Source organism: Psammomys obesus, unplaced genomic scaffold (assembly GCF_907164565.1).
Source record: "Psammomys obesus unplaced genomic scaffold, mPsaObe1.curated_primary_1811, whole genome shotgun sequence".
Classification (NCBI taxonomy): Eukaryota; Metazoa; Chordata; class Mammalia; order Rodentia; family Muridae; genus Psammomys; species Psammomys obesus.
Window position 1 is genome coordinate 6,899,278 of NW_026596158.1, and position 10,698 is coordinate 6,909,975.

Here is a 10,698-nt window from a genome sequence, read left to right on the forward strand (position 1 = left end):
AGAGATTACAAGGAACTTTGTACTAGAAACACATGCAATGCAGAATGCCATCCTTCATGTAAGCACAACCATGAGCACATTAAACACCTGCGAATACCAAAAATCCTGAGTTTATATCAATGTTTGATTCAGTCTAGTGTAACACCAATCGAGCCATTTCAGTTTGTCCATTTGTGACTTCTTTGTCCAACACTGAGAAACCTGACACATTTAAACACACACACACACACGCTTTTTGTGCAGAAGAAACAAAGGTTGAATCAGAAACTGAAAGCAGGTTCCTTACGGTACGAAGATGAAGATTTGGGCAGAAGAAACCATTGTAATGAGACTGGCTGCTCACAGTCTCATGGTGGTGTAAGAGAGTGGGAGAGCAGAAGGAAGAGTGGCACTTCTCTGATATCTCTCACTCAGCTCTGACTCAGAATCACATTAACTTTCACAAACTCTTTCCATGCCTCCCATATGAACCATTAATTCAGCTGGGATGTGGAGGGAAGCCACGGGAAAATACAAAGAGCAACAAATGAACCCAAGCTGCAGCACAATCCCAGTGAAGGTAATGAAAGTGGGAAGGGAACACACAGAACAACTCAAAGGAACTTTGGGCACTGGTTTCAGTGTGTGTCTCACACCAGTACAAACAAGCACTACTCAAACTCCCTTAGTGTTTCACACAGACAAGTGTATGTAAAAGCCAGGCTAGCTGATGGTGAAAAAAAAAAAAAGTCACAAATACAGACAATCAAATGAATCAAAATCAAATGAATCATGCAGCCTCAGATTGCAATCAAGTCTCAGTGTAAAGGTATAGTTTTAATAAACTCAGATATTAAAATATGTGTCTGTTAGTCTACATACATGCATAGCTCTGAAGGCTGAATAGGCCAAGCACTGACCTATAAACAATAAACACATGTAAGCAGATGTTGATCTCTAGATACCACTGTCTTAGGAACAAGAGCTCATTCCAAGGCTAGGACAGAAGAAAAAAGCAGAACATGAGCCTGTAACATTTTGGTGTTCAAGAACAAAAGCATTCAAGAGCAGAGAGAACTTAGTTGAATGCAAGCCGGTGGACCCAGCCCCTGAACCCATGATAGCAGGACTTCAAGTACAAGAGCAACCAGGGTGACAATCTGCCTCAAAAAAATAAAGTTTACATTCATACAAATGAAAGTATAGTTTCAAGTACAGTTTAAAACTGTTTAAGACTGACTGATACTGAGTAATACTGTATTTCATGTGGGTCTTCAGCAGAAAACAAAAACGCTGTTGGACACTTTCCTTCTACCATCATCTCGTTCTATAAAAGGGACTTACTTGAAAGAAGGTACACAAATACATAGAGCAGGCTCAAAATAAGTTCATGAACATGGAAAGTTATTTAATGACAGCACACTTGAAGTTACACGTCTGAAGATACAACAGTCCTACAAAGAGGCTTATATCTGGAGGTTAGCACAGGAAGCCTAGCATAAGTGGCAGGTAAGAAGGAACAAATGTACCTAGAGTGGGTATGACGTGATAGTTTGGTTTAGGAGTGGGTGATCAGAAAGAAAAAAAATTTAGTAAAAAATGTGTACAGATGATCAACACTGGCTATTAAAAGTCTTTCAAATTCAGCCCCCATTCTGAATTACCCATTAACTAGCCTGGATTCAAGCTTATCCTTTTATCATTAAAATATGTATTTCATAAAACTTTGACAGTGGCACTGTTCTAGTTACAGCTTCAACTTTTCTAGGACATAATTTCACTTTGTTTAAGCAAGAATTCATTAAAGAAGCTATAAATAACCTTTAAATATTTAGCTATGAATAGAGGGTAGACTGGGGCTGATGGCTTATTTTAGTACAAATGCAGAATGCTATGTTTTAGCATGCATCAAGCTAATGATCAACACTTGCATTGTAATGGTCAACCAGAGACTGAATGTCTCTTTAAGGAGTTTGGCTACAAATAATTACAATATTTTATTTTTTGTTCTTGGTAGCAAAGCAACCTTGAAGAATGAAAATATAAGGAAGATTGAAACATTAAAAAAAAAAATCTTTATTTAAAAAAAAATTTAAAGCATCTAGACAAACTTTTCTCTCCCAAAGGATAATCCCAGTGAAAACTATATGCAGGGGGAGAGAGAGGTGCTTGTGAGACTTTAAAAATTCAAGAATCTGTGGCATGGCCTATATAGCATACACACAAATCAATGACATTTTTATACACAATTCTAAACCAGGAAGTTCACAACATTTTATAAACCAAGTTTCATCAAAATTTTAGTTGCAAAAAAAAGTTGTACAAAATATTATTCTCCTAGTGAAATTTTCCCATAGGGTTTGTGTAGCCTCTTGCCTTAAAGACCACAGTATAACATTCAAAGAAAGTTTTTCAAAGACCCACCTAGCTATAAAACCTACAAAAGATGTAGATTTTTCTTAAAGTGCCTTTAAATGTAAAAGCAAGTAATATAATTGTTGAATCTATTTGAAAATTTTTAAGTTTCTTTAATATGGTCCATATGGCAAGCACAACATCACAGCTGGTACAAAACTGCCTATGTTTAGTTGGAAACACAAAAACAATGCATGACAGTATTCTTTGAAAAGTAATTCGAAATGCTACTACTGCATCCTAAGGCCAATTAGACAGTATTCAGAGAATTAACAAAGCCAGCAGAACATTACAGCATTCAAACATTTACTTTGACTTTGTAAGTGCGACTGAAAAAGGTGAGGGGACTGCTGTCAGGCGCGGGACCTTTCCAACTCCATGGACCAAATTTGCTGTGTCCTACAGTGCAGCTGGAGCTGCAAAGGTGAAGCCCATCCTTTCTCTAGCTTTTCTGCTGCAACCTGGCAGCTCTGAACTTCGAAACCCTTTTTGCAGGCTCTTCTGATGCTTCTGACAGAACTTCTTTTCGTTCTGGAATGGTGGGTAGAGCATGATGAGCAATGGCTGAGTGTGATACTAAGGAGGGGGATAAAAATTCTTTTTCTATTACAGTTCCCGAAAAAGCCTATAAGACAAAAGTATATGGTGTTAAATATAACTAAGATGCACACAAAAATCTTTACCTACATTACCAAGACTTTTCTTTTCAACTAAAACTAAAGTAATAAGAATTTTGTATAATAAACATCAAAATACTAATTACTCAGAGAAACCAAGTAACTTTTTTTTTTAATTATACCATGAAATATAAGGAATCTTTTACAATGGACAAATAAGAAAACGAAATTTAAATAAGGCACGGTGACACACACCATTAATCCCAGTACTCAGGAGGCAGAAGCAGGTAGATCTCTGAGAATTTAGAGGCAGGTTGGAATACAGGGGAAGTTTCAGGTCTACACAGAGAAATCATGTCTCAAAAAAAAAAAAAAATCACAATGTAAAACAATGATGTAAAGCATCTCTTTTATCTGGGAGAATACAAAATGACAAATAAAAAGTACCCCAAATAGCTACCTCATTTATATCCAGTTCTCTGTGAGCCATCTACTAAACACAGAAACTACAAGGATTACAAGAATATGAAAGACAGACTTCTGTCCAGGCTCCCTTGCTTCCCTGCTGCCTGACAGTCAAAAGCTTACTTTCACCAATGCTGACATTTCTTTTGGGGGGCTAATCTATACAAGTTTTTAAGTTCTTTATTGCACTTTGCCTTCATTTAAAAAAGAAAAAAAAGTCAATAAAAAACTAAAAAGCAAAGGTGCTGAAACTAACATGAATCAGAACAGCTTTAAAATTCTAAGACAATTCAATGGTATAAATTAAACGTCACAAAAAAAAAAGCTCTTTCATTGTTGCTGTTTATGGAACTTAACACAATCAAAACTTACTATGTTCAACTGAAATGAGACTAAACGACATGCAAATCAACAAAATGCCTTAAAGTGTCTTTTCATATCAAGAAAAATGAAAACCAAGGAGTCACTTTTTTAAAAACTATCTAGTATTTGCAACCTCTCCCCTCCTAAGAATTTAAGCATAAGAACTGAAAACTTTAAAATTTAAAAAGCGAGCCTGTGAAATATGAAAAAGAACTAAGACTCATACCTCAGAAACTCCTGAGGAGGGCAAAGGCTTCTTGGGGTGGTTGTCTTGGAGTTCTTCCAAAATGCTCCCACTGGCATCGCTGCATGCAGCCTCCTCAGAGCTCACGCTCCTCAGAATCCCCCGCCGGTCATCCACATCAGCAGCACTGCTCTCACTCGTATCACTGCAGACACTATTCTCTCTGCTGCGCGACTTCAGAATTGACTTCCGAGGAATATACTCTCCATTCACAACATCCACAAAGACTCTACAGCAGTCAAGAAATGTAACTTCATTTTAAAGGCTCATAACTAAGAAGAACTTCACAAAGATTTCTTTTTTTTCCTATAAATTAATCTAAAATTTGTTTTTTTTTTTAAAAAATGTTTGAGTCAGGGTCTCATGCAGCCTAAGCTTACTCTTTCCTCCTGACTCTGCCACCTTCACCTCCACGTCTCACCAAACTCCATTTAGTCTTCTTGCTAAAATGTCTTCTCTAAATATGTCACATTCAGAGTAAGTTTACAACTTCGCAAAACGCGCTTTATGTTACTTTCAAAGCTGAGTTTGGGGCCCCAATAAAATAGTGTGTAACTTGTGGATATGTTCCAGATAAGAACAGCTTGATCTTCCAAAATAATTTATACATAGCTACTTCAAAACATCAGAAATTTTCACCAGTTTGCAAATATGGGTCATAAAATGGTACGCATTTTCAAACTGGACAGTGTAACAGAACAAACTCATGACAGCTGTGGCAAAAAAGTTCTACATGGAACACCAAATTCTGATTCCCCAATGACATATGAAGAGGACAAAGAGGAAGAAACCATCCAGTACCCGGGTACTGGGTGGCAGTTAGGCTCTCAATCTCCCCCAGCAGACTACCTTAGTCTTTGGTGAAAACCTCCCAATCAGCCAGCCTCCTGCAAACTGAAAACAGAAGGAAAAGTCCACAGACAGACCATCCAAGACCATCACTTCCCTGTAAATATCAGCAGGGCTCCTGATTGCAGGCAGCTCATGCGTAGCATGGCTGCCAGCACTGCTCTTTCGTTTTCGTTTGGCTTCCTCTTTCTTTTCACTGAATTTTAAAGTGGTATTTTTCCCAGTATTTATTCGAACCTAAAATTCACAAGAAAAAAAAAAAAATCAAAAACTTTCAAAAAAAAAAAAAAAAATTAAGTCCCACAGTAAAACAAATTACCAGCAGCAGACCCTGCTGAAATTCTTCAGCACTAAAATTATGTATGTGATCAAGATTGACTCTTTTGCACACTTCTAGAATACTACATCTTCAACAGCCTATTCTAGCACCAGTGTCTTTACTGTATGCAAAGCAAAATACATTTAAACTAAATTCTATACTGACCATAAACTTTGGTCCCCTTGCCTTCAACATTACATGCATTTGTGTCTTAATCCATGTGCTGCTAGCCTGAGTCACAAGGGCAGCAGGAGATAACACTTAACTATCTAAACTGCTTAAGTACTGCTAACTTCAAGAAACAGATCAGACTAAGAAAAAGCCAAACATGCTCAAGACAGTAGTCTACTCTTCTGTGGCGATATAGCATTTATACTGCACTTTCCAAGAACAGTACTTCTAATGGTATTTGTGTATGGCTTTATCTAAATAAAAACAAGAAAAAAAATTTGTAAAGCCTAGAAAAAAAGACATCAAGAATGTTTCAGTTTCAATCATTCCCAAAATTCCAAAAACACTTTAGCTTAATGTATTAGAATTAAGAAACAAAAAAATACACATAAGCCTAAAAAATATCAAGTAAGATTAAAATCTTGTCTCCTTACATAATAATCAGGTATTGTAGACTGCCCCACTGACCAGCAGGGACCCTGATCGCTGCTGACCAGCTCTGCCTTATAGGCTTTCAAATTCCCTAAAACACAGAACCCAAGGCCCTCAGCACAGTGCACAAGAACAAATGAAAGGTGGTCAGGGATGGAGAGATGGTACTCATCCTTCATCCATTCATAGCTAGTCCACTTCACCCATTTTAAACACTGGGCTTCTATCAGGGATGTAGAACAAAGGCTTTGTAATAAAGCAAAGTTTGAAAAGAACGCTATAGTCAATCTCGGCTCCGAAATGCTAAAATTCTAAATCCATTACACTACACATCTATATTTGACAAAAAAAGGACCCAGTTGTCATTCCACCCGACACCAAATTTTTCCTTGTTGCTCAGGATACCAGTACTCATTTGACACCCACATAAAAACAACAACCTGGTGCCAAAAATAATTAATTAACTAGTCATACAGCCATTTTCATATCTGAAAGCAAACCAGGAGAGTCCTGGATTAAGGCATATGAGACCTTCTATTCAAGTGTGCATTTAGTGTGCCTTCTGAGAATGACAGACTACCATCAGTAACTAATTACTCTTTTAAGATGAACTGGTCAGATAAAAGGAAAAGACACTTTTCCTGTTTGGCAATATCAACAATCTTAATCACTGTTAATGTTTTTCTCTTTAAAATACAGATGGATGACATTTAATGCCAAAAATATTAGAAGTATACAAACCCTTTTAGGTTCAACAGTATGAGAGAAATATATTGTTGGTATAGAGTTATCTGCTGAAATAGTGTGGTCATTTTCATTATTATCATCATCACCATTATCTTCATCATCATCATCATCATCTTCATCATCATCTTCATCTTCTTCATTGCTGTGGTAAGAATTTGAACCATTCACTGAACAGTTCAAATGACTATTAGCTTGACCATTAGGGAGTCCTGATCGTCCAGCATTCCTACAACAGCTGCTGGGGGAAAAGGAGTCTGTCACTGGAGGCACCACATTCACACCTGTGCCTTGATCTTCCTTCTCCTCCTCAGAAGACACTGTGTCTTCTCCATTTGCAATGTCAGTGTCAGGCTTACTAAGTGAAGAAAAGAGAGTATTAGTAAGATCAAACAAATACAAAGAATCGAAACAACAGCTCTTACAAACCTCAGCAAACTCTAGCTACTCAAACATAAGAATTCACAAGATAAATATATATCTTTATATATGGACATTGGCTAGATGTAGCACAAGTACAATATAATTAAGAAATTTGGCAGGCATAGTGGCACACTGTCTTAAATACCAGCACTTGGGAAGCAGAGGCAGTTAGAGATCTGAGTTCAAGGCCAGCCTGGTCTACATTGCAGGATAAGTTCCAGAACAGCCAAGGGTAACACAGAGAAACCCTGAGGGAGAGAGAAGGAGGGAGAGAGGAAGGAGAGAGGAGGGAGATAGGGAGGGAGAAAGAACTGGCAGGCAGGCAGAAAGATAGATAGATAATTTATAAGACGGTGCCTACCCTATTTCCTGAGACCACTCCTGTTACACAGGAGTTCTGCTCATGTTCTTTTTCCCCACCATCACCTCCCTCTCTCTTGCAAGCTCCAACCTATGAATTTATAATAAAGATCCTCTCTAAAACTAAAAAATTGTTTTTAAAAATAGGTATTCTATTTTTAATAACAGAAACTAATGCTCCAAACCCACAAGCTATGATATACTATTGTTTTCCAATGTTGACCTCAGAATTTAACAGTGTGTTCTGGAATTTTTCAAGACAAAGGATTTCTACATGTGTACATGAACATACATTTACACACAAATGTACATTTCTCAGGCTTCATTTCATAAGGGATCTGAAGACCTTACAAAAATAACCGAACTGAAAATGCAGTAGAACTGAAATGACATCATGCAAAAATAGAGAGCATCATGACTAAGATTCCTAAATCCAGTACTGGTTTTAAAAACTGAAAGAGTACCAGCGATCAAAAGGACCTAGCAATTCATAGGTGAAATGGTAGGGAAAATCTTTTGCATTTTATGTCCTATTTTTCACAGAAACTAATTATGGTACATACACTAATGCGGTACATCATTTAAGCAAAATAATATAGGAACTTCTGTAGTAGCAAACTTCATATCGCACTCTGACAATTCTAAGTGAGTGCTAATGTGTATTTCAAATAGCAGTTTGGTGAAGCTTCTCATACATAGAACTACCTGACTAGATTACAAATTACCTGCTCAATAAACAGAAAGTTTGTAAATTCAAGGACAAACATTTTACAGTATCAAATTTAAATTCAAAGCCACTTTTTTCTTTTTAACAAGTCACTCAAGGATAGAGCATTATCCTGAGAACACTATAAAATTATATCATTTAAAATTTGTTATTTAGGAGTGGCAGCTGTGGCACTGTAGAATGCTTCTCTTACAGGATAAAAGCATTAATTAGTTCAAACCTCAACAGCTCAAAAAACAAACTTTGGTCACCTTTAAGTTTTCTGTTAATATTTAATGCAATCACTGATTATCAAGTATAATTATTTCATTATATATTATATATGAGATTTGAGTAACACAAAAAAGAGATTGTGATTTTCAGTGTGGGTATTTTCCTAAAAGGAAATAGTCTACGAAAATAATATTTATCTGAGGGCAAAAAGACTGCTGATATTTCTACAGTTTTCTGCATTTTCTTCAACGAGCACACACCATCTTATGAACAAGGAAAGAAACATTCTCTTGGAAAACATATCAGTCATTAAGCACCTATCAAGTTCACCCAGCAATTCTTCTTGTCTCTCTAGCTCTTCAAGTCGAGCCCATAGCTCCTCATCAGCAAGCATATCCTTAGCTTTTACATCATTTTCAAAATCTGCTTCAAAAATATCTGAAGTTTTTGGTTTGGAGTGAGGTTTATGAGCAATTCGTTGTTTTCCTATTTTAAAAAAGCAAAGACATGACTGTTAATAGTCTACATGAGAAAGGCTAGAGCCAATGAGACCGTTTGGGAAAGTGTTGAGGAAGGGGGGGGGGGAGTTTCACCCATTCAGCTCATCTCCTGACCTGCTCAGTCAGTCTAGGTGAGTGTGCTTCGCTCACCTTAAAGCAGCAGAAGGGGCTGCTCTGGGGCTTCAACACCACACAAGCACAAAGTCACAATGCACCCAGGTTACAATGCACAAGTCCACCCAAGTAATACCCACTCACCACCCGAGCTCAAGGGAATCCAGTTACGAGAGTGATGTAAAACACCCTGCCATGGATAGTTCAAGCCTAAGGCACTGCCAAGAATGCATATCACAGGAGGAATTGAAAAAGGCTAATCTCTGGGAAGTTCTATTATAATTTTATATATGAACAATGCTGTCTTTTAAATTGCTTTATTTTATTTGCAACTGTCAAGTAGTGGCAGGAGATAGATCAAATATGAACACAAAACTATCTGCTTTTCATTTAAAAACAGATTTTTCTTAATAAAGCAAATTAAAGTTTTGAAGGCGGTAATGAGAAGTCTAAAGTACTATCCATTATGAAATATTATTCTTCCAGATGACCTCAACTCTATCCTACATTCAAATTTCCATCTCAAATAGCAAATAAACCTTTATGTAAAATGTGACACACAGTAGACCTGAAGTTTTCCTTTTTATTGTTGCTGTTGTTGTTATTGTTTGGTCTTTTTTTGAAGACAGGGTCTCATTATTTAGCTCTGGCTGGCGTAAAAACTCATAGATCCATTCTTCCTCCACCTCCCAAGTGCTGGGATTAAATGCCCATGGCTGACTGACCTGAGGTTTCTCAACTTAAAAACATTGACGTTATGTGTGATTGCCAGTCTTTGGGCAGTTCTAATTCCACAATGGTGACAATGTTTATGTTAGAGATTTTTAGCACATATAATTCTTCACTGGTCACTCCAAACAAAACTCTTGTATTTATTTCTGTGCTCTGGTATCTGCTTCCTCTACTTCACCAAATGAAGCACTACCATTTCCTGACATTTGTGATGTTTCAGTATAGGCACTTTGACTAGAATGTGGCTTTTGTCAGTTATCTTTCCTTTTAACCAGTATGAACTTAAAAAATAGATGTTAGAAAGAAATGTCCTTAAAAAAATAAAAATAAATAAAATAAAAAATAAATAAATAAATTAAAAAAAAAAAAAAGAAAAAAGAAATGTCCTGCCAGGCAGTAGTGGCAAAGCCTTTAAACCCAGCACTCAGGATGCCGAGGCAGGCGGATCTCAGTGAGTCTGAAGCTGGCTGGAGGTTTATACTGAGCAAGTCCCAGGACAGCCAGGGGTATAAGAAGAACTCCTGTCTTGAAAAAACAAAAGCCAAAAAAAAAAAAAAGAAAAGAAAAGAAAAAAAAAAAGTGTTCTAAAGTTGCAAATTACAAATCTCTTGAACTATTCAGGAACTTAATACAAAACAATTGAAGGAGCTACTGTCTTCACTGTATAATCACAAATTTACAACACATTCTTGTCAAAGACATTTTACTGGATGTGCACACAACCACTGTAGGCATTGAGAAGTACAGGCTAAAACACACTGATAGTAATTCTTCAAACACAAAGCCTAAAGTTTAAAGAGGAAAACCAACAAAAAACAGCTCCTGACTGGGCCAAGGTCAAATAAGGAAAGATACATGGCTGGAGTCTGGGTGTCTTGGGTCTTAAGAGGTTTGGATCATTAGAGCTATGGTGGTGGAAAACAGTCAGGCAACGTACCACCTGAATAGATTAGTCAGAAAGCATGCTTTTAATCAAAATTCATTTGCCCATTAAGTTTATGTAAAGATTAATAGATTCGTGGACTGATGTA

General features: G+C 36.9%; 1 protein-coding gene across 1 annotated transcript in view; it reads right to left on the reverse strand.

The window, feature by feature from the left end:
- Positions 1 to 1,362: 1,362 nt before the first annotated feature.
- Uri1 (URI1 prefoldin like chaperone) overlaps positions 1,363 to 10,698 on the reverse strand; it is a 58,339-nt gene continuing 49,003 nt past the window's right edge. Inside the window, exons 7-11 of the mRNA XM_055594955.1 lie at positions 8,639 to 8,807; positions 6,596 to 6,956; positions 5,030 to 5,169; positions 4,066 to 4,312; positions 1,363 to 3,019 (exon numbers count right to left, since the gene is read on the reverse strand). Of these exons, the coding sequence (XP_055450930.1) occupies positions 2,837 to 3,019; positions 4,066 to 4,312; positions 5,030 to 5,169; positions 6,596 to 6,956; positions 8,639 to 8,807 (1,100 nt within the window). The 3' untranslated portion in view covers positions 1,363 to 2,836. The remainder of the gene's footprint in view (positions 3,020 to 4,065; positions 4,313 to 5,029; positions 5,170 to 6,595; positions 6,957 to 8,638; positions 8,808 to 10,698) is intronic.